Consider the following 25601-nt stretch of genomic DNA (forward strand, 5'->3'; position numbering starts at 1 on the left):
CTAGTCAAGTTGTGGAGAAGAATTTTGACCAATGGAATGAATCATGAGAAAGAAGAAACAGAACCAAAAAAAAAAAAAAAACCCAAAAACAAAAACAAAAGAGAAGCAAAAAAAGGCAAGCATGTAGTGCACCTCGATCTGTATTCAAACTTCTCAGTTCTTTCTCTGGATGAAGATAGCATTCTCCATCGTGAGTCCCCTGGAGTTGTCCTTGCCCCTTAGGTTGCTGAGAAAAGCACAGTATGTCAGGGTTGGTCCTCACGGAATCCATATATCTGTGGCTGTGCACAACGTTCTCCTGGCTCTGCTCCGCTCACTCAGCATTATGTCGTGTAGGTTTTTCCAGGTTGTTATGAAGTCTGCATCATCCCCATTTCTTATGGCACAATAGTATTCCATCACCTTCATATACCACAGCTTGTTCAGCCATTCCCCAATTGATGGGCATCCCTTTGATTTCCAATTCTTAGCTACCACAAAAAGAGCTGCTATAAATATTTTTGTACATATGGGTCCTTTTCCCGCTTGTGTGATTTCTTTGGGATACAACCCTAGAAGTGGTATTGCTGGGTCAAAGGGTATGAACATTTCTATAGCCCTTTGGGCATAGTTCCAGACTGCTCTCTCCAAAATGGCTGGATCAGCTCACAACTCCACCAGCAATGCAACAATGTTCCAATTTCCCCACATCCTTTCCAGCATTTATCATTTTCCTGTTTTGTTATATTAGCCAATCTGACAGGAGAGATGTGGTATCTAAGAGTTGTTTTGATTTGCATTTCTCTAATCAGTAGTGATCCAGAGCATTTTTTCATATGCCTGTAGATAGCTTTAATTTCTTCCTCTGAAAACTGCCTGTTCATATCCTTTGACCATTTCTCAATTGGGGAATGGCTTGTATTCCTATATATTTGGCTCAGCTCCCTGTATATTTTAGAGATGAGGCCTTTATCAGAGATACTAGTTGCAAAGATTTTCTCCCAATTTTCTGCTTCCCTCCTAATTCTTGTTGCATTGGCTTTTTTTGTACAAAAACATTTCAATTTGACATAATCAAAATTATCCATTTTGCATTTTGTAATGCTCTCTATCTCTTGTTGGGTCATGAATTCTTTACTTTTCCACAAATCTGATAAGTAAACTATTCCTTGCTTTCCCAAATTACTTAGAGTATCAACTTTTACTCCTAAATCATGAACTCATTTTGACTTTATTTTGGTATATGGTGTAAGATATTGGTCTATGCCCAGTTTTTGCCCTACCATTTTCCAATTTTTTAATGTTAAGCTTCAAGTTAGTTTTTAGACTCTCCTCTTTCACCCTCATCAAAAAGCTTTTTAATTCTTCTTTACTTTCTGCCATCAGCGTGGTATCATCTGCATACCTGAGATTATTACTTCTCCTAGCAACCTTAACTCTGGCTTTTGATTTGTCCAGCCTAACGATCACCTGAATTAAATTCACCCATTCCCATTTATTTAAGTTCACTGACACCTAAGATGTCAACATTTAAACTTTCCATCTCGTGTTTGACAACATCCAGCTCACCTTGGTTTATAGATCTGACATTTAGGAGACATAGTAGTCCAAAAAAGAGAGAGGAGAGTCTGAACTAGGGTAATGACTATGTGTAATAACTCATATGGTGACATGTGACAAACCCTGAAACTAGGGACATTGTGGTGAAGCTATGTCAAGCACAACACTAGGAAAAGGCATGTAGGCTATAGGGATGTGCTGGAGCCAGCTCAAACTGACTAGAGAGCTGGTTGTAAAATTTTCATTTTGAGCCTTGGAACTTGGCTCTATCAATCAGGGATTATTTTATTGTTTTGTTGATTATCTAGACTTAAGAAAGTTTTAATAATGCCATACCAAACTTAAAAGTTTTTCATGCATGAATTCTGTGCCTCCCCCCGCTCCCCGCACCCAAGAGCTGGTTGTTAAACATTTACCAGCATAGCTATCTGGATAGCTTTACCAGATAACTTCATCTGATAGCTATCCTTAGCTCAGTCCTACCTGACCCCTTTACTGGATTGGTATCATTGTGACATATCTCCTTAACTTTTTGGTTATTTAATTTTCATCTCAGAAGCAGAGCATCAAAGAGTTTGGAGTCAGAATGATCCTATAAGTAACCACCTGGTCTAGTCACCTGTCTCCAGAAAGGAAGGATATTATTATCCCCATTTTATAAATTTGGTAATGGAGGCCTATAGAGATTGGGTATTTTGCCCCAGTAGGAAAATGATAGAAATTCTTTCTCTTCAAATTACCTTATATTTCTTTTGTATACACATATTCAAATAAGGTGTCTCTCTCAAAAAAAATTCAAGCCTCTTGAGATCAAGGACTGTTTCATCTTTCTCTCTATATCCCTGACACCTGGCACAATGCCTAACACAGAGTAGGGGCTTAATAAGTGTTTGGTGATTGATCTAGAATGTGATTAATTGATTAATTAATTAGTTGACCTAGGAGTCAGGTCTTCCACCTCCTAGTGCCTCTTTCCACATCACCTATTTCTGCCATAGTCAGGTTCTATAAATTGGGTCAGTTCAGGGGGTGCTCACACAATCATTAAATTCCTTTTCTATCTCTGACTGATAAATATGTCACCGTTTGCATAGGAAATGAAGATTTGGAAACTGAAAGAAAGGCTTTTATATGGTGCAGTAAGCTCACTGACCAATAATTAGTTTCATATTTGATGACTAATTTTCCCTTGAGTTAACTCAGCAAAATAGAAAAGATATTCCAGCTCATTTTTAACTATGCTTAGACACAAAGATGAAGTACATTTGTAATTTTGCCCACTTAGCAACATAAAATGTCTTAATTTACCATGACAAAAATAATTAGACACAAGGCCAAATATTCATTGCATAACATTAAGTCAACATGCCAAAGCATACACATTAGGAACATATATTTGCAAAAAAGGAGCTCATTTCCATCTAGAGCTAAGGAAAATATTGTAGGATCATGGTCTTTTGCCACACTTTCTCTTCAACGTCATGGAGATCCCAGTGGAACCAAGCCAAATCCATGACACCCAAATAGCTTGCCCCAACTTTTCTAAGCATTTCAGAGCTTCTGTTGAAACTGACACTTTCTTGATAGACCTTGTGACACAGAAATCTATCATCTCAGAATCAAGAGAAACAATTGAATTTTGAGAACCAATCAAATATTGAACAGGTTTGAACACACGGTTGAACACTATGCTTATACTTCTGCTCTAATTTTATATTCCTATACAGTTGTTGTTCAGTCATGTCTGACTCTTCATGACCCCATTTGGGGTTTTCTTGTCAAAGATACTGGAGTGGTTTGCCATTTCCTTCTTCAGCTCATTTTACAGATGAGGAAACTGATGCAAACCAGGTGAAGTGACTTGCCCAGAGTCACACAACTAGTAAGTGTCTGAGGCCAGATTTGAATTCAGGTCTTCCTGACTCCAGGCACAGAGCTCTATCCACTGCACCACCTACCTGCCTGTTCCTGTATAGGGCAAAAGCCAAATTTGCTCCTCATGTTAACATTTGGTATGTTTTAATATACAATGAGGTCTTCATACCTAACTTTGGTACCTCTTAATAATAAAACACCTTTATGAATACCAGCTCCCTCTCAAGTATTAAAATACACACTAATTAAGATCACAAACCAAGAAGGCACCACAATTATAAGCCAGATATCATTTCATATCAATTCAAAAAACATTTATGAAGTTTTTGCTGGGCATGTGTCATTATATTAGAGGTGCCTGGCCAGCTACAAAGATAAATATAATAAAGCCTGCCTTCAAAGAGTACACAATCTAATGGAGGCAAGGGTGAGTTTGGAGAATAGATAAGATATGTAAACTAATAACTATAATAAAATAAATAATTCCAAGAAAAGAAAGATCATTTTTGAAGACGAGCAGGTATGGGAAGATTTCATGGAACTAGCAGTTTAGATAGGTCTTTAAAGAATGGTAGAGATTTCAATATGAGCAGCTAGATGGCACAGTGGATAGAGGGCCAGTCTTGGAGTCAGGAGAACCTGAGTTCAAATCCAGCCTCAGATACCGACTAGCTGTGTGACCCTGGGCAATTCACTTAACCCAGTTTGCCTCAGTTTCCTCATCTGTAAAATGAGCTGGAGAAGGAAATGGAAAACCACTCTAGTATCTCTGCCAAGAAAATCCCAGAATGGGATCGAGAAGAGTTGGACACAACTGCAACAACTCAGCAACAAGAGATTTCAATAGGGGAAGATAGGATGGACTTTGAATGGAAGCAGAGAGGGAAGAGGAAGGAAAAAAATTCTAAACATAGGGAATGATAAAGAAAGGCACAGAAATGATGAGTTTGGTTCAATTCAACAAGGATTTCTTAAGTTCTTAATAAGTATTTGGTACTAAGCTAGGGTATGGGAACATAAAGATGGAAATAATAAAAGAAAAATCCAGTCCTTATCTGTAAGGAGCTTACCTAACTGAGGGAAATAGTATAGATACAAAAGAATAAACACAAAATCTATATAAAGTAAGTGCAAATTTTTTAGTGAAATGTGACCACTAACAAGTGAGGGGATCAGGAAAAGACAAAAGAGGGAAGTAGAATTTGAGAATGAAGGAAGCTGAGAATTCCAAGAGGAAGGGATGTGAGGGAGAAGATATGGTTCCTTTTCACATTCAGGAGACAGAATATTGTAAGATGAGTCAGGAAAGGCCATGTTGAAACTAGATTATGGAGAGCCTTGGGTTTTGAGAAGAGCAAAAACATGATGAGATCTGAGAATAAGGAAGGTTAAACGATCAGCAGATTCTGGTTGAAGGGGTAATACCTGGAGGTGGGATAACTAAGTAGAGGCTACTCAAATGTTTTGACAACTTCCAGAAATATATGAGACTGTGAGCCATTCCCCAACACAAAAAGTGGTCAGAGGATATAAACAAAATGTCCTCAAAAGAAAAAATGCTCCAAATTACTAATCAGAGAAATACAAATCAAAGCAACCCTGAAGTTTCACCTCATACCCTGCAAATTGCCAGAGGTAACCCAAAAAATGAGACTAGTTAATGTTGTAAGGGTTGTGGAGGAGCTGTGAATTAGTCCAGACATCAGGAAAGTAGCTTTGAAATATGCAAAGAAAGTAATTAAAATATCCATGTGCTATGTCTCAGAGATTCTATTGCCAAGCATATACCACAAAGAGGTCACTGACAAAAAGAAAGGCTCCATCTACACCAAAATATTTATAGCAATACTTTTTGTGATAGCGAAGAACTGGAAATGAAGTAGATGTCCATCAACTGGGGAAATGGCTAAATGGATTGTGGTACATGAATGTAATGGAATCTCCCTATGGGATAAGGTCAGTGAACATGATGAATACAGAGAAATATGGAAAGACTAATATGAATTTAGGTGAAATGAAAAAATGAAGTAAACAAAGCCAAGATATCAATATACACAATGTCTACAACAACGGAAATGGAAGGAAAATCACTAACAAAGCAAATTAAACAATGTTGGAATTTACAAAGAACAAGCTTCAGCCCTGAGAAGAGATAGGAAAAGGGGCAGCTAGGTGGCACAGTGAGTAGAGCACTGGCCCTGGAGTCAGGTGGACCTGAGTTCAAATCCAGACTCAGACACTAGACACATGTATTAGCTGTGTGACCTTGGGCAAGTCACTTAACCCCAATTGCCCTGCCAAAAAGCAAAAAAAAAAAAAAAGAAAGAAAAAGAAGAAGAGATAGGAAAAGTCTCCTCCCAAAAACTCCTTTGCAGAGTAGAGTTTGGGGTCCACAAGTATGGATCTTCGAATATAATTTCTGATTTTTTTCAATGTGTTCGTTGGTTTTGCTAATTTTTTCTCTATTTCTTTTGCGTTTTAAAAAAATATTAGAAGACATAACTCTCTGGGAGAAGGAAGAGAGAAAAAGGGAAACGTAGGCAATGTGAAATCAAAAGATATGAAGAAGACCTTTTTAAAGGCTACTGCAACATTCTACAACTTAGAGAACCGAGAGAGAGAGGAGTCAAGAATGCCAAGAGCGGTGATGCTATCGCCACATTGTGTGTCAGTGTTTATACGAGGTGGAAATGACCTGAACATGCTAAGCTGAAATCAGATGAGTCAGCTCAAAAAAAAAAAAAGATGAGTCAGCTCCAAGGCAGTGGCATTTCCATACACATATTTTTCTCCAATTCAGGCTGAATTTTACTACAAGATGGCAAGGTCATGAGTTCTGGTGTTATGAATCTAGGGATTGTCTTTCTCAGGAACCTGTGGATTTCTGTTGTCCTTACCTTTATAGCTTAACTTTCCTCAATGACCATATAGATCATAGACCTGATTCTCAGTTACCTGGTTTTGGTCAGCTCCTTGACAATTCTAAGCAAATCCCTCGAGCAATGAACATACTGGGGCTGAAAAACTTCTTGGATGACCTTTTATTCATAAAGAGTTTCAAGGCATTTCCATAATTATCATTTACTTCCTGGGAGGCATTTACCTTCTTGGAGGTCATATGTGATGAATATGTAAAATAAACATCATCAGAGCTGCCCAGACTAGACTCTTGGTCTCTTTCAAAATCAGAGAGGGAAGAACCAAGAGAGATCATTTTTGGGTCTGAGAATTGAACAGGAGAGTCCACCTCACATCTCTATGCTCAAAAGGTGCTTCACACTGACAATTGCTGCTACTCTCCAAGTCCAGAAGCCTATATCCTTTCAGGGGTACATCTAAAAGAAGGATTTTGCCAAAATCTCTCAATCAGCCTTTAAAGTAGGAGAGAGAGAGGGAGAGGAGGCATTTTAGCAGAGGAATCACCTTGTTTCTATCCACTCATATAGGCATTATACATGCCATAGTAACACTAAATGAAATTCAAAAGAAATTCCATAAATCATTAAACCTCCACAAAATATTGGAAATAATGGAAGACAGAGAGAAAAAGGGAGGGAGGGATGGAGAGAGGGAGAAAGAGAAAGGAAGGGAGGGAGGGAGAGACACAGAGACAGAGAGAATGAGCAACCAGATATTCCAGTACAGGAAATACTTGACCAAAGAATAGGGGTCACCACGTACAGCAGCTTTAAAAAAGCAAAATGTCAACATTAAAAAGATTGTCTTAGTTAAAACTGAGGACCATGAAGTCACTGTTTAAACAAAAGCAGCTGCTATAGGACCTTGCGCATCCCCAACAAAATACAGCACAATACACTTATGGGTTTGTTTATCCCTGTTCAAAGATTTGTTCCCTCTGCTTCCCCTCAGCCATAGCAATTTGCAACTAAATGTCATAAATTATAGACTTCAAATAGTGTCAAATCATAGCGTCGTAGAACTAGAACTGGAAGGAACTTCAGAGATCACATAAACCAAGCCCCTCATTTTACAGATGTAGGAACTGAAACCCAGGGAGGGTGATTTGCTCAAGGTCACTCTGTCCTGCACTCACAGGAAGGTCTACAGCCATAATCGTACATAAAAATATACTACTAACCTGCAAATTAAAAAGATCTGCAATTTCAAAAGCACCCCATATATTCTCATTAAAGATCAGAATTGACCTGCATTGCTGATGAAAGAGAGACTGAATCAAGACAAAAAGCAGAGAGGACCAGTGGCATAAAGAGGAGGTAGAATTTTATTTACAGAAAATCCAAATATCAGTACAATGGAAGTGGCAACGTCTTATTTACTCTAACTATAATTAGATCAAATCCTTCTTGTCTAGCAAGCTGACTCTCAAAGAACAAAAATAGATAGATAGGCTGAAACCTTCACATCCAACTACAAGCTAACATGAACTGACAAAAACTGGGAGAAGGAGGGCAGACCTAGTTTTTAACATTCTACCACTGGTAGAGCCTCATCTAAGGTGAAAGTACTTACACCGTAGATTTCTTAGGACTCCATAAACATCTTTTTCTCCTTCTCAAGGGCATAAAAAATAAAGTCCAGCTAATCTCTTGGTCTGTCCAGTTTGCAAACTACTCAGTTTATAGACCATTGTATAGACATTCAAGTCCCAATTAATCAAGGTCATGTGGAACAATGACAATAGAGATGAGTGAAATGCACCGATGATAATAGAGATGAGTGAAATTCCCAAATCAAATTTAAACCAAGATTTTAAAACTCTCCATTACCAGCAAGCCAGTTGTCAAGTCCCCTAAAAATCAGCAAATGACTGGTTTGACTTTTACCTCTTCTCCCTTTTTTTGACCACCTCTAAGACACAGCAAAATGCTCAAAAAATGAAAAGAATGGAGAATAGATCTGAATAATCATCAGACTATATCAGTTACCACCAAACTTTTTTGATTGTGCATTCCTAGCCATAAAAAAATGTTGAGGACTTACCTGAAATATCTGTATATTTACTTATTTATAAATTAGGTCAATGCACTACAGCATGAATAACAATATACATTATGAAATATACACATTTTTTAAAAATATTCCATTTTAAAAATTTGATCCTAGAATCAAATGGGAGTCACTGAAGTTTACTGAATAAGTGTGAGGTTAATGGAATATAAGATCTTCCCCATCCATTAGTAGGCCTATGTGAATACATGTTCCTTTTTTTCCTTGGAAAAGGGGTCATGTTCCTAGGTCTAAAGGTACACAGGTGTTTCAGCTACAGATGTGTTGTTGCTTTGAGCTCCAGTCCAGTTCACAGCTGTGATACATCCTGAGCCACATAGAGCCCACTGGGGGAGGAATTTGCCTAAGGGAAAGCTTGCTTATGGGAGGCTTGCTTGCAGGAAGGCTTCCACACCTTTTGGTAGTAAGCTAATTAGGCCCTGAGTCACTAGAGTTGTGATGCCTTCTGGCTTTGAGCCTATTAGCCGAAAGTGTGTGCGTACATCATATATATATATATATATATATATATATATATATATATATATATATATATGTATGTATGTATATGTATATGTATATGTATATGTATATGTATATGTATGTATATGTATATATATGTATATGTATATATACACATATATATATACACACACATATATACATATATATACATACATATGTATATATGTATGTATGTATATGTATGTATGTATGTATATGTATGTGTGTATATATATGTACATATATATATGTATATGTATGTATTCTGAGGTGAGATTTTGCTTTGGGGCTCACTCATGGGAAGAATGTTCACCTGAGGTCTTTGTGAGACTCTGGTTAGCCGTTGTTAAGGAGTCCCCCAGCTTTGTGAACCCAGATGTTGGCACTTCCTGACTGGTGATTATGTATCTATTACTTTGTTTAGACAGCTGGAGCCCTATTAGATCTCTGTGCTAATTTCTCTCTGCTTGTATTTTCTCCACGTTCAGGGTGTTGACCTTTCCCCTGAACTAGTGAATGACCTTTACCTTCTTTACTTATATATCTTCAATGAAAGTAAGATTGTTGACCCTTTTGAAGCTGTCTTTCCTTTAGAAAAGCAGATCAAAGAACCTGTGCCAGCAGCCCATACTAGGGTGTTTGCTAATACAGTAGGAAAGTGACATCATCTGGCCTTGAGGAAAATCACTATGACAGCTGAGCAGAGGATGGGCTGGAAGGGGGAAGAGATGAGGCAGACAGGCCAGTTAGGAATCCAGAGGTAATAAGGGCTTGAACTAGAGGGGCAGCTACATAAGTAGAGAGAAGGGGTCATATGAAAGATGTTGTAGAGGTAGAGATGGCAAGATTTGGCAACTGATTTTGTATGTTGGGCTGAAGGAGAACAAAGAGTCCTAGATCACACTAAAGTTATAAATCTGGGGATCTCAAAGGATGGTACCCTGGACAGTAATAGGGAAGTTAAGAAGTGTGGGTTTGGAACATAATATAATGAGATTTCAGAAAAACATCTTAGCCTATCCATGCCTAGTCATCATGTGAAACTTACTCTATTCCACCTGCATAAGACTCTCCTCGTTGGTGGAGAATGATTGCTCAATGCTCCGTGCCTGCGTGAAAGTCTGAGCAGGCAAAAGTTCTGGAGAAGAGAAATCCTTGTCTTGACGTTTGGCTCTGAGAGAGGAGATGGACAGTTCCAGATTATTTTCAAGGAGATCCCCCCTAAAGGTGGAGAAAGATTCTGGGAAGAAGCTGACATGTAGAGGAGGCAGGATCTTGTTCATATTCTTATGCTCAGCTTACCTGAGGGCAGAGAAATTGTCCCAATAGTACCTGCACAGCTACTGCTGTGGGTGCCCAGATAGCGATTAGGTTCTAATTGCCCTGAGGGACTGACACCCAGCTCAGAAAAAGGGAGGGCAAGAACTTGCAGAGTAAAGAGTGGAGAAGTACTGAGGAATATGGGTGAGAAAGGTTGCTTTGGAGATCAGCCCCATGATTAACTGTTACAAGGAAGATGGGATATGACCCCTCTTACCACTCTCAAACTGATTGACTACATACCCCTTCGGGTCAAGTCACCACCCCTTGTGATGAGGTGATAGCAACCAATATACTAAACAATAATGCTCTGAATAAATCAAGAGGCAATTGTGTAAAATGCATCTGAATATTTATATGGTTTGTTTTCATGGAATTTTACTTGTGTCTGTATCTTTGAATGAGTTATTTTATTTTCACCAAAATGTTTGGCACTATGCAGCAGATTTTTGTTTCCCAATTAAGCCTATGTTTCCCATTTTGAACAAACAGAAATCATTTAGTTTAACAGATGAACTAATTAAATATAAGTAAAACTAAACTTTTTTTAAAAAATCAGTGATTTCATGCAGAGAAAGAACCATGGAGTCTAAACGCAGATTGAAGCATAGAATTTCCCCTCTCTCTCTCTCTTTTTGTTTGTTTCTTCTTTCTCACAGTTTTTCCCTTTCGTTCTAGTTCTTCTTTACAACATGACCAATGTGGAAATATGTTTCATATGAATGTATATGTACAGCCTATATCAGATTGCATGCCATCATGGAGAGGAGAGAGGAGAGGGAGACGGTGAAAATTAAGAACTCAAAATCTTATAAAAGCGAATATTAAAAACTAAAAATAAATAAATTTAAAATTTTTAAGATCAACAGTTTCATCAACTCTACTATTCATCCTGGAAATGAAAAGATTCTTAAGACAATCATCTAAGGTAAACTGTGCTATGTACAAATGCCTTAATTTTAAGGCCTTTTTTTCTGCAATGTAGATCATCCTCCGTTTATCCTTGTATTATTCCAGTCTTTTGCATGAGGTTTTGGAATGAAAATTATGTAGTTCAAAAGTAAGACCTACATAGCAGTGTTAAACAAAGCTTGGACTCTAAAAGAGAATCATCTTTTAGACAAAAACCTCTTTACAGGAAGCTGCACCTTCCATAAGAACTAAATAATGTGTTTTCTGTAGGATAATTCATTCTAAGGGAAATATAAGTTGTTATTGTTTTTCAGTTATTTTCAGTCCTGTCTGACTCTCTGTGACCTCCTTTGGGCTTTTCTTGGCAAAGATACTGGAATGGTTTGTCATTTTCTTCTCCAGCTCATTTTACAGATGAGGACACTTAAAGCAAGCAGGGTTAAAAGACTTGTCCAGGGTCACACAGCTAGTGAGCATCTGAGGCCAGATTTGAACTCAGGAACATGAGTCTTCCTGACTCCAGGACCAGCACTCTAGCCTCCGCGCCACTTAGCTGCCCAAAACAGGTATCCATGCTGAATGGAGGAGATATTGGCTCTGAGCAAAGGAAATTCCAATAAAGCAAAGCCTACTCTTTTCTACCGGCTTACCCCAACAATATCAAACAGAAACCTTCAGCCAGAACATAATAAGGGCCTGTGTCATGGAATTGCCCAAAGTAACTATGATTTCTGGACGTTGAAATAAATAAATGTTCATTTCTACCTCTTGAAGTAGATATTTTAGCTGACTAACATAGTTTCACTTTTTAAGACGAGGAACAATTTTCTTCACTTTATGTAACTGATCTGACAATGGAAAATTCTCTTCTAAATTAATGTCATTCTTCTGTCTATGATCATCATAAGTGAACCCTACTCTTACCTTGCCCAAATCCTAGAACCACTGAAGCAATGCTGAAGGCTGCCATTGATGGAGAATTCTAAGTTTTCATGCTCTGGGTATCCCTTCTTAGCATGGCTTCTATGTGTGCTACGGAAAGTTAACACTAAAGTTATTTTTTGACTTGCTTACCTCTCCCTTCGAAGGGTACAATTATACACATACCTCAGCCTTGCACATGTTACAATTACATCATAATTATGTGCAGTATTCCTGCTTTAGTGCAATAATCTATAAATAAGCATTTAGAATGTCAAAACATAAAATAATAAGCAGGTCATTCTCATACTTCCTTTTTCTTATAACACCTCTATATCCTTTAGAAAAACACATCTTAAACCTTTAAAAAATTTCCTAAGGAACTAAAAATATGATATCTCTCCTCCTTCCACCTCTTTCTTGGAAGACAAACCCAAGTTATTCCTGAGAGACCCGTGAAATCCTACTATCCCAGCAAATGTAATCAAAACTTAATCGAAGTTGAGATGACTAATAAGTGCCTTAAAGACAGGTTTATTAAACATCACTCAGGAGGATTTCTATTAGAATTTGTAGCATCCAGAGCAGCCTTCAGTATTTGAATGAACAGGGCTGGAACATCCTTCCTGACACAGACCACACAAAATTTGTTTAGGCAAGGGAAGGGAATTAAAGAAATGTCATAAACAAAGGAGGCTAGATGGTCTGTTTCACCTACAATCCAACTGCACTATGATCACAAGTCAAAGGGAAAAAACACTCACTAATCAGAACATCCACCAATGCAAGCAGAACTTGGAGGAGTGGGGATGGATGACCTTCCAAGTAGATGTTCCTCCAAGAGATTGTCCCCCTCTAGCATCCCCACTTCTCCACTTATTTTCAATCTCTCCCTATCTATTGGCTCATTTCCTACTGTCTACGAACATGTCAATATCTCCCCTTTCCTCAAAAAGCCTTCACTTGACTTCTATCATTGCTATCATCCTGAAACTTTTCTGCTCTTTGTAGCTAAACTCCTTGAAAAGGCTGTCTATATTAGGTGCCTCCTTTTTCTCTCCTCTCACTCTTTTCTTAACTCTTTATAATCTAGCTGGCTTCCTACAAGATCACTTGATCCTTCTGTCTCCACTGTCTTTTCTGCCCTATGTAGCTAAACTCCCCAAAAAGGAAACCTACAATAGGTACCTCCAATTTTTCTCTTCTCTCTCTTCATAACCCCTTACAAGCTGGCTTCCACCTTTATCATTCCACCAAAACTGCTCTCTCCAAAGTTACTAATGATCTCTTACTTGCCAAATCCAATGTCTTTTCTTCAATCCTCATTCTCCTTGACCTCTCTGCAGACTTTGACACTGTTGATCACTCTCTCCTCCTTGATTTTTTTGGACACCAATCTCTCATGGTTTCCCTTCTTCCTATCTGACTGCTTTTTCTTTATCTCTTTCCTCGGTCTTCCTCTAGATCATACCTTCCAATCATAGGTGTCTCTCAGGGTTCTGTCCTGGATCATCTTCTCTTCTCCCTCTATACTACTTCACTTGGTGATCTCATCAGCTCCCATGGATTTAAATATCATCTCCACGTTAGTGATTTTCAAATCTACCTATCTTCTCTCTGCTGACCTACAACTTCACACCTCTACCTTCCTCTTAGACATCTTGAATCGGATGTCCTATAGACATCTTAAACTCAATATGTCTCAAATGGAACTCATTATCTTCCCCCTAAACCCTTCTTCCTCTGTAACAACAATGCTGTTAGCAGCTGCTGTGGAGGTATAAGGCCCATAACACCGTCACACAAGAGGGCTGCTAGCACAGGTTCTTTGATCTGTTTTCTAAGAAAAGCAACTTTAAGGGGTTAACAATTTTACTTTAATTAAACATTTATTTATCATTCACTTAGTTCAGGGGGAAAAGTCAGAACCCTGAACTTCAGAGCAAATACAAACAGAAATTACAAACAGAGAAAATAATATAAATCAACAGACAGGCTTCTGTCTGACTATAGCAATACATACATAGTTACCAGAGAGAGAAGCACCAACATCTGGGTTTTCAAATCTGGGAGGGGGAGCGCAGCTCCTTAACAGCTATCCAGAGTCTGGTCTGGCCAAGCCACAGGAACACTCTTCCAATGAATGAACCCCCAAAGCAAAATGCTAATCTCAGAGTATATATACAATTCTTCAGGGTCAGCCCACAGAGGGCAGCACAATCATGTGACTCAAACTCATGTGACTTGGGCTTTTTTGTGACTTAAGGAGATCATCAAAGACTCCTGCTTCAATCAAAGACTTGATTCAATCAAAGGCAAGATTCAATCAAAGGCACTTGATTGCCTTAGTGCTGAGACCTAGAACTTCAAAAGAAAAAAGAGCAAAACAAAAAGTCCCACTTTGCTTGCCATTACATCCTCCTACCTTCCCTATCACTGTATAGGACAACATCATCCTCCCAGTCTCTCAGGCTCTCAACCTAGGAGTCATTCTGGATTCCTCATTTTTTTTTTATCAATCCCCATATCCAATCTATTGTCAAAGCCTGTACACTTCACCTTTGCAACATCTCTTAAAAAGTTCCCCTCCCCTCCTCTGACACTGCCACCACTCTAGTACAGGCCATCATACGTTAATTATTGCAATAGCCTACTGGTACATCTGCCTGCCTCAAGTGCATCCCCACTTCAATCCAGCATCCATTCAGCTACCAAAGTGATTTTCCTAAAATGCAGGTCCAATCATTACACACACACACACACACACACACACACACACACCCCAATTCAAAAAACTCCAGTGGTTCCCTGTTGGCTAACCTAACCCCCTCCTACTTTTCAATCTTCTTACACCTTACTCCCCAACACTTATTCTTTAATCTGATGACACTGGCCTGCTGGCTGTTCCATGAACAAGACACTCCATCCCTCAACAGCAGGCATTTTCTCTGACTATTTCCATTGCCTGGAATGCTCACCCTCCTCCATTCCAATTATTGACTCCCCTGGCTTTCTTTTAAGTCCCAACTAAAATTCCACTGTCTATAGGAAGACTTCCCCAACCCCTCAATTCTAGTGCCTTCTCTCTGTTAATCATTTCCTATTTATCCCATATATAGCTTACTTTGTATATGCTTGCATGTTGTCTCTTCCATTAGATTGTAAGCTGCTTGAGAGCAGGGACTATCTTTTGCCTCTATTTGTATACTTAGTGCTTAGCACAATGCCTGGTACATAGTAGGTGCTTAATAAATATTAATTGCTTGATTAATCTAAATCAGATGGAAAAGTTCTATGGTTCTTCGAGTGCAGCAGCAAAGCAGATGTTAATGCTTCTTCTTACTTTGTACTTTAACAAAATAAAATGACAGTAACAAATAGTCTTTAATCTGGAAAGATACCTAAATTGAGGAGACTGATAAACAGATCCTATCAAAGAGGCAGGATGATAAGGAACTTCAACTATTCAGCTATTTATTATAGCTCTCAGGCAGGAATGGTAATTTTGTCTTGATTTGTATTAATGATAATTCCATCCTTCAAATACTGAAGCAAGCAACAATGAAAACTTAAATTTTGGACACAATACTCACCAAAAAGGTTCAAATCGTTCCTGAGGTGGAAATGATGGTAACTTTAAGGAAGAAGTGACCACTCCCTTTTGTAAGTAGTGATGAAGAAAATGAGAAAACCCATGTATAGTTTTTGACATGCATCCTAGAATTGGATAGAGAGGATTTCATCAAAAAAAAGGAGCACACAAGGGCCTAAAATTTCACAGGAAAAGAAAGGCCAAGAGGAATGATAAGCCTTTAAGAATTGAATCTAAGACACAAAGAAAAACAACTTCAGTAAGAAGAAAAAAGAGTGGTCTAAAGAGGTTGATGGTAGCCAAACAGGGTGCTAAAACTGAAGGAGCTGAGGGTGGTAATGAAAGCAAAGTACAATTAAAAAAAGACCTTGGTGGGCATTTAAGTATACGAGGGGAGAAAGAAAGACAAAAGTAGCAATGGGACTCTGTGTGGATCAAAGATGATGACGAAGTCCAGAAAGAAAGTAATGCTGTTGAACTTTTATTTCATTTTGCTTGTGATTTCTCTTTCAAGGAGAATGATCTTTGGACTGGAAAGTCCAGAATCAAAAGGACTAATAAGGGAGTTCATACCCAAGACAGGCAGGAAGATCATGAGAAAACATTCTTCACAGATAATAGTTAATAAATTCAAGTTGACAAATTCAATTCGTCATGCCCAACAGACTACACACTAGGTACTGAAACAATTGGTGAAGTGTAATTGCTGAGTTGATGTCAGTGGTCTTTGAAAAAGCATGAAAACAGAAGTGGAGTAGCAGAACTGGCAAAAGGCAAATATTGTCCCAAATCTCCAAAAAGGTAAATAAGAATAGGCAACAAAGCTAGAGAACTTAGTTTTGATTGCTAGTTCCTGAGCTGAATTTTATCCCCAGCTAGGAATCTATTTTCAGAGGGTCTGACAAATTCCAACTGTACTGAGTTTACAAAATATTAGACTTTGTAAGTATCTCTGACACCTCACACTAAAATGTGCCTTCTTGGCATTAGCCCAGAACTAAAACTTGCAGAGTAGTATACTTTCCAAAAGTTGTTTTAAAATATACAGTGTTGTAGGTCATTTCAGATTATTGAAGCATTTCAGATCTGAAGGAATTAGTGCCTTATCCTATTTAACTGAGGAATATGTTATTCAAACTTTTGAATCCACTTCCATGGAACTCAATAAATAATTCTCTAGTGGAGGCTAGGTGTGCCAAGGCAGGAGTCAACCAAGAATTAATCTAAGCAAACACCTGAAAATGCTTTGTAATATACTGTATAGTTATTTAATGAAATATTATCTAAACACATTCCAATTCCCAGATCTAATTGCAAAAGTACTCCGGTTATAGTCTGAAAACCTGGGTTCAAATGCCAACCCTGAAATTTAATTCCCATGTGAAGATGGGCAAGTCACTTAACTCCCATGGTTCTCAGGTTCCTCATCAGTGTAATGAAGGGAGTAGACTAATTAATTGTGATGTTAATGTGATTAAAGATCTTCCCAGCCCATTCAATACTCACTTACACCCCTAAGCTCCAGGACCACACCCTTTCACTAACTAGGCATGAGCCCTCAGGGCCTTAAGGAAAGGTGCTAAGACCAGAGCCAATTGTACGTGCACTGAGTTCTAGCCAATCAGAAGTGCCTGAATTCAGCCAGAGACCTGAGTTCTAGCCAATCAGATGCTGGCTAGGACTGTATATAAAGAGACCCCAGAGTGTGAGAGAAGCAGAATTGAGAGGCAGACATCAAGAAGACATTGAGGCAGCAGACATCAAGAGGGCATTGAAGAGCAGACATTCAGAGAGCCAAGCCACGAGAGAGACTGCATAGCAGAGAGTTCAGAGAATCCAGGAGACTGAAAGGACTTTGAGAACTTCAATGGGCTTTCAGAACTTTGAGAGAGGATGCAGGCAGGCAGACAGTTAGGATTCATGAGTGATGGTTTACTGGAAGGCCCTAACAGGGAGGAAGGTTACAGCATGAATTGGTTCCTGGCCATAATACTGTGTTATAATTTCCTTGTTGCTGCATTGAAGTGGGCTTACTGGTTTTGCAATATAATTACTGTTATGTTGAATTGGGGTTATTGGTCTTGGGATTGGATTCTCTGGTGTCTAAATAAATGTTATACTTCCCCTGCCTTCTATCTAGAGACTTTTTTCATACTTTGCAATTCTGAACCATACAGGTATGTTCATGGTCATCCTTGAGGTCATGAATCTTGCCTTACTAATATAATAATAAATAAATAAATGGAAATTGTAAATCCTAGGACTGTGAATCATCAAAATCAGGAGAGTCTGCTATCTTTGGGAAATTATATATAAGCCTATAACATCATCATCCTAATAATTGGTAGCATATATGGGCCAAAGAGTTCAAACTTTCTTACCCTGTGAGTCTTTAATTCACTTCCCTAATTTTCAATTTAAAACACAGTTTCTGAAGGGAAAAACTAATCTCAACCTCCAAAGTAAGAAAGCAGTTTGAAAACAGAATAAGTAGTAAAATTAATCAGCACAGCAATTTTCTAATCACACTTTAAAACAGTTAGGTAAGAAATTGTCTTCTAAACAACTTAAAATTAGTTTCTAAGGTCCCCCCTTCATCTGAAACTTTATCTGGAATCTTGAGTGTTTCCCTATTACATCTCAGATACAGTATACATTTGTTTTCTTTTCATTTAAAGAGCTCCACAATCTAGCTCAATGGAAAAAAAAAAAACCTTGAATAGACATGGGGGGAGGGATTACTAATTGGTTCATAAGGATCCCTACAGGCCTTATATTGACTTAGAAAATCACATTTTAAAATTATCTGTGTTCTATTACAGGGTAACCAGGTGGCACAGTGGATAGAGTGCTGGGCCTAGATTCAGGAGGACTCATCTTTCTAAGTTCAAATCCAGCCTCTGACACTTATTAGCTGTGTGACCCTGGGCAAGTCACTTAACCCTGTTTGCCTCAGTATCCTCATCTGCAAAAATGAGCTGAAGAAGGATATGGCAAACTACTCTAGTATCTTTGTCAAGAAAACCCCAAATGAGTCAAAAAGAGTCAGACTTGACTGAAAAACAACTGAACAACAAAAATAATACTCTATTGTATAACTGTCTTAGATTGATCCTGTCTCAATCTAAACTACTACATTTTCATATCATTGGTAGGATTTGGATCAAAACAGCATCATGTGGGAGTCTGAATACAGATCAAAGCATACCTTTTTTAACTTTATTTTTCTGGGGATTTTTTTGGTCTATGTTTTCTTTTACAATATGACTAATATAGAAATGTGTTTTGCATGACTACACATGCATAACCTATAGAAAATTGCTTGCTTTCTGAATGAGGGGGGTGGGGTGGGAGAGCAGGAAAGAATTTGAAACTCAAAATTTTTTAAATGTATGCTAAAAATTGTTTTTACATGTAATTGAGGGAAAATAAAATACTAAATACATTTTTTAAACAGTTTCATGGCTCATACTATGGTTGAAGTGATGGAAGGGTGATACAGATGCAGAGGATGAGGTGATCAGAGGGCCAGATATACCAGCATAGTACCCTGTGGCAAGGGCCTAGCCTATGGAGAATGCTTTCAATGGGACAGAGAGAAGGAACCTAGTGATGTGAAGGGATTAATTCAGTAGATGCTAAAGAGGCTGACATGGAAGAAAAAGGAAGAGCCAGGTCAAGCATTCCCTTGTTATTGTTAATGGTCCTGGACAAGGCATACTGTCTACATAAGGAAAGTGAAAGCAAGCTGTCCCCATAAATTCAGCAACTAGAGACAGACCTTATTATTTTTAAGGATTGTGCCATGCATGCAGAGGTCAGCTTGATAACAGCACATATGAAAAGGATGATGATAAAGGGGGAAGGAAGCGAAAGACTGAGAGTAAGAACCTCTAAGCCGCTGGTAGGAAATACGATATCCACCCAAAATGTACTAAATCTCACTGAGATTGGGGCTGTAAAGTAAAAGAATGGGAGAGGGAGTGTGGATGAGAATTGGGAACTGCTACCAACGTTAAGAAAGCCTTGGGTTTTCCTACTACAATGCCTAGAGCGTGATCTCCTCCACAGACGAATCAGAGGATAGGCAGGCTTTCATCACCAAGGAATTGGGGAGGTTGCACCAAACAATGGCCACCAAGGTCATGGTAAAATGGAGCAATGAAAAGATCTGCTTCACAGCAGAGTTCCATTCATTTAGGGACGTTGCAGAAGACTTACTTCTCTAAAACCAGTTAATCAAGTAGAGGCAGCAGATAGGAACCACCCTTTGTCCCTTTTGAGGTGACTAAGATGAAGAATTGTGCATATTTGGTTCCATAATGAAAGAAATGATTGTTAATAACTAATAGGGAAATTCAGAGTTCCCCCCTTGTCCTAAGATCCTGATCTTGTTCAGTTCAGTCTTGTGAAGGACATTGCTGATAAGGAGATTGGACTAACTTTGTGACTCCAGAATTAGAGAAGCTATTGTGTTCTGCTGAGGCTTGGGTGGGGCATAAATTCTTTGAATAGATTGCCCAAGGCTTGGGGGGCGGTGGCGGGGGAGGGGGGGGGAAGGTGGTTCTGAGTATAGAGATAGTCTCTCTGTCCAAGGGTGACATGATGTCACCCTCAGCCTCTCATGTAATATTCGTTCTCTCATTAATTGTTATCCAATCAAAGTTGATTGCCACTCCTCTTCCAAAAAAACATGTAAGCCCTGAGCCCCTGCCATGACTGTCTTTGGTCTAAGAGAGATAGCCAAATTACCATCCTTTTATTAATAAATGTGCTGGCCTTATTAATAAAATGATTAAATTGCCCAGAAACTATGTCTCTCAAACTTTTTTAATTGCCACAATAAAGATGAATTTCTATTGTAGTTGATTCCCTAATGGGAGTCTGCAAAGGACGGAGTAAAGAAAAGCTATGGGTTTTGTGGCCATTAGATCCCACTTTGGAGCTTGCCAAAATACCAGTAATGAACAGATCAATTAGTGAAATTTGAGTAAGTGAGCAGGGCAGCTGTGGCTGTCAAGGCAAATACAGCTGTTATTGCAAGTAGGCAATTTTGGGGGTGGTAGAGGAAGGCACAAAAGCACTGCACTTACTGCCCTTCAAGGTCAGTCTGACAGTCAAAGCCAACAAGCATTTCAGTGTTTACTGCACTCCAGGAACTGCATTACAAAACTTTTGAATCATGAAATTACTTAGAAGGCAATCCATCCCCAACAAATGGCATACCCTGGAATAGGGCAATAAAGGCTTTCTGCCCTACCCAAGGTCAAGGTATCCTCTAAAGCTCCAACCCTACTTGGCAATCCTAAGCCAACCAAGTCTCAGCATATAGACTTGAAGGACTTCAGAAACAAGTGGCCCTTGGGACCACTATCAAGATTATCTCAAGACTTTGGTCATCCTACTTGTAGAACTACAAGATGACTGAAGGCCATATGCCCAAGTCATGGTGGCCTGGAAAGGAATGTGGGCACCAAATAGATAAGAAGCTGTTTATCACCAGAAGTCAGGTTACTATCATCCCAGTAGGCCTCAAAAGGTCCTAACAGACATCCCAGTTTCCCATCACGTTTTCAGGAGGCAAGCCACTAAGGAAAGAGGCATCTTTGCTGAGGTGGAGGGCTATAGGAATGGAATGCTGCACATAATATCAGGCTTTTTCAGTATCTTGGCTAATTTTCCTTAACTATTTTTTTCCTTTTTGTTTAAATAAAGTGTCTCTTTGGAAGGAAGAAGTACGAGGAATATATTGAGAAATGTAGGTATATAAAAATAAAGGATATCAATTAAATTTTATTTTAAAATAATTCCATTTCAGCCAAGACAGGATTAAATCAAGGAAAGTGACCCAAAGGTTGATAGAGAGGACTCTCACAACCTATAATTGTATAGAATTTTTTTCCCAGTGCCAACCTGGCAAAAAAAAATCACTCCCTTCTTAAGCTTCTTTTTGATGAATCAGCAATTGTGACAGCAAAGGGCATTAAAGAGTAGCAAGTAGATCTTCCTCCAAAACATTTATTGACAATGTACATGGTATAAAGCATTTGATCCAAAAGAGCTAAATGTCATCTATGAGGTCTTCCTCCAACAAGGTTAAAAATGAATAAGATTTCTTGACAGATGCAAAGACAGGGATACCTTCGTTCAATGATTCTCGGTTTGAAATGAAGCATAATTCAAGGAGACATATTCTTCTCAAGAATATTCCCCAGTGCCATGTTGTTCAGTTGCGTCTGACCCTTCATGACTCCATTTGGGATTTTCTTGATAGAGATACTGGAATGGTTTGCCATTTCCTTCTCCAGCTCATTTTACAGATGAGGAAACTGAGGCAAACAGGGTTAAGTGACTTGCCCAGGATCACACAACTAGTTAAGTGTCTGAGGCCAGATTTTAACTTAAGAAGATGAGTCTTCCTGACTCTAGGCCCAGCACTCTACTTCACCACTTAGCTGCCCAAAGTCATTGTAGGATGTCCTACACATAGGTGCTGAGGTCTTACGGATGCCATCAAATTGTTGCATCAGTCCTTGGAATACAGTAGAGATCCAAAGCCACTCAGAGTGTCAGGTGAACAATCCACACACACACACAAAAAAAGAAATACAAATGGATAAAGAATGCATACTGCCTTGATTATAATCTGTCCATTGTCAGTCCAACAAAACACATATGATGGGCAGGCACACGAAGAAATGATCTGAACCTAGAATTGAATAGGAGAGTGGATGGTATTGAATTTGGGAGGTGGTGCAGTGCTCTCAATGGAAGAGGCAGCAAGATGTACTGGGTAAATGCTGCCCTTGGAAGTCAGTGGGCACAGGTGTGAATAATGTCTCTGTGACTTGCTTCCTATGTGACCCTAGTCAAGTCATTTAACCTTTCTGGGTCTCTGTTTCCTAATCTGTAAAATAAGGAGGTTGGATTAGATGATTGCTAAGCTTCCTTGGAGTTCAGAGTCTATGATTCTGAGATTATTTGCTGGCCATTTGTTCATTTCCCTAGAACTAAGCCTCCATCCGCTTCCAAAAGGTAATCTATTCCAGATCTTTGAGACCTTCCCACAGTTTAAGCCTCAGTGGAACCAATCACAAGATGAAAATGTCACATTACTTTCAAATGTGATGTACAATGCATTATTGTAGTTCACCTTCATGCCTCAGGCTTCCAAAATCTGTTCCTCAGTTCCTGGTAACAGCTGAATCAATTGGCCTGAATCAATTGCACTGTTTGTTTACTAGTAGAATCCTGCATTGAAGACAGGATTAGTTCATGGTGTTCAACTATCTGGCCCTTCTCCAACTCTATTCTTCCTCAGCCTTTCACTGAGTTCAAAGGCAACCTTCTCTCCACCTCTGCAGACAAGCAAAGAACTAAGGATGTGTTACATTTCTGTTACTTAATTCTGACTGTTCTTTGGGGCTTCTCTCTTTAGTCTGTACAAACTCTGTATCTTCTAAATTAGGTTAAAATGTCCATCAACAATAACCAATCTAAATGTATTTTTCATTTCTCTTACCTTCCATTTTTTGCTTTAACTAATGTATTTTCCTTCATTCCTCATTTTTGGCATTGTCATGCAAATCTAATGTGTATGCATAACAGGAAAAGTCACAAAGTTTCATGTTAAATGTCCTAATTCAAAAGTCACTTTCCCCACATAATCTTCTGTTTTTCATTAGGAAAAGTACTGCTGTTAAACAAAATAAATATCCCTAAGAACCAAAGATAGCAAAGATAGGCTCTCTAAATTACTAAAATCTCACAGTATCTAATTAAAATTTCCAAGAAATAAATGCATACAATTTCCACAAAGTATGCTAGTTGTCAACTCCAGTTTCTAGGGTTAAAAAGAAACCCTTCACCAGAAGCAAACACACACATTCAAAAGTTTCCTCAAGCTCTAACACAAAGACTTTCCAACAGCATTGCATAGTGTGTTATTTTCTTTCCAGAAAATTCTAACACTATATAATTACTTCTGCATGGAAAATGAATAATCTAAGCCTTAAATGTGAAAACAGCTACTATTCGGGAATGGTCCAAATCAAAAGGCTTTCCTGAAACAAAATAAAAGATCATACTGGAAAATGCCAGAGCAATGACAGTCCTCAGAGCAAGGCTCTTGAAGAATAATTACTGTGAAACAAAGGAAGGAATGGGGGGTGGGGGGGGGGGGGGACTTCTCTGGAAAGCCTTTTTTCTCATATTTGTGGAATTGTTTTGTTCTCTTCCCAATTTATAGGAACTCTTACTTGTTCCCCCCAAAATAAATTTTAATAAAAACATTATTCAGAATTGAACACAGGAGCTCAAAACCTTGCAATTAAAAACATCAAAAATATCAATGGGCTTCCTTTAGGCTGCCAGAGAGCAATGGTGAGATATTGAAAAACCTAAATCCACTTCCTTGTTATTGGATCTGCTGCGACTCCCTGAGTTCGGGGGGGAAAGGCCCTTCAATGTTCGCCAGAACTAATCACAACATGGACCTTTGGACACCTCCCTGGGCTGGGAGAATACCTTTGCAGAAGATCACTGTTAGCCATCAAAGGTGCCCCGCCGCTCCAGAAATGCGATGGCATCAGAGGTCTACGTGATTTCACTCAGCGGAAAGGAAGACTAGAACTGGACAGCTTCTTCTGTTCAGACCTTGTAACGTGTTCAGGGGCTTGGAGGAGATAAAGCATGGCCCTTTCTGCGCTGATCCCAAGGGGCTGCCTTTTCTACCCAGAATTATCACATTCCAGAAGGCGTTAAAACAGGAGTAACTCCGCGCCAGAAATAGCTTAAATAATCGAACCTTTCTCTAACCTCGAGCCTTTAAGCGAACAAGCAGTCGCATGTGCGGGACTGTAGGGATTCTTCATATCAGCACACAAGAAAAAACAAAAACAAAAAAGAGAACCACGCTAGGTTCAAGCTTTGACCTCCACCCTCTCTTGATCCCCTTCTTCCAAACCCCTTCAACTTCGTTCCCCTAATGCCTGTCTAAAGGGAACAGCCATGTTAGAAGACTCCGTTGATGGCCAAAGAGTGAGCAGGTTGCTCCCGCCCCCTCGGGAGCGCTAGCCAGGGTCCTCCTGGACTCCTCCGCTCTCTCTCCTCCCTTCACCCCACTTCACCCCCGCCCCAGACAACTGCAACCGTTCCCTAACTATTTCATACAAACGGTTCCTGCCTCATCCTGCCCCCGCTTAGCACTGGGGCCACTGAAAGATACTTTGTGCCCGAAGTGGCCTGGATGACTCGGACCTCTTAGGGGCGGCATCCTGTATGCCCACTGGTCTGTCTCGCCTCCAGGTGCCAGTGACAGCAGCAGGTCGCCCAGGTAGTCCCTTCCCCACCCCCAAGCCAGTCTCTCAACCTTCGCCGTCTCACCGAAATACTGCTTCCAGCCCGCCACCGCCACCATCACCACCACCACCACCACCACCACCAGCACCACAACCCCACCACGCTCAGGGGGCATCTTACTTTTTTGGCTGGAATATCCCGGATAATAGCCATAATAGCCCGTGATCCGTAAGATCCTGTCCTCGATGGTGGCCACCCCGTTGGGAGTTGTCTTGACATCCATAGAGAACTCCAGGCGCTTGCACCCGGGAGGTGCTGGACGGAAAAGGGAGAGCAGAGCCCAGAGGATGGGCGCGAGGATCTGGAGGTGATGCAGGTGCCGCTGCCGCCGCCGCTGATGCTGCAGCTGGTGCTCGGGCTCTGACTCCACCGCCCCGTGCAGGACAGGCTCAGCATCACAGCAAAAGCAGTAGCAGCAGTAGCAGCAGCAGCAGCAGCAGCAGCAGCCCCCACTTCTCGCCCGGCCTCCGTCAGCCAGTCAGGCTTCCCCACCAAGCCACAAGGCTCTCTCCTCTTTCCAAACAACGCTCCCTCCCTCTACGCTCACCCCGTTTCCCACTCCAACTCCTCCTTTAGCTTCCTCCTCTGAGCCTCCGACGACGACTTCGGC

General features: G+C 39.7%; 1 protein-coding gene across 1 annotated transcript in view; it reads right to left on the reverse strand.

Moving 5' to 3' along the window:
* Positions 1–25214, reverse strand: part of SLC35F4 (solute carrier family 35 member F4) — a 309305-nt gene extending 284091 nt beyond the window's left edge. Inside the window, 3 exon segments of the mRNA XM_036736238.1 lie at positions 4084–4123; positions 13698–13724; positions 25112–25214. Coding sequence (XP_036592133.1) covers positions 4084–4123; positions 13698–13724; positions 25112–25214 — 170 coding nt within the window.
* Between the last annotated feature and the right edge of the window lie 387 nt (positions 25215–25601).

The sequence above is a fragment of the Trichosurus vulpecula genome, chromosome 8 (assembly GCF_011100635.1).
Source record: "Trichosurus vulpecula isolate mTriVul1 chromosome 8, mTriVul1.pri, whole genome shotgun sequence".
In the NCBI taxonomy this organism is placed as follows: Eukaryota; Metazoa; Chordata; class Mammalia; order Diprotodontia; family Phalangeridae; genus Trichosurus; species Trichosurus vulpecula.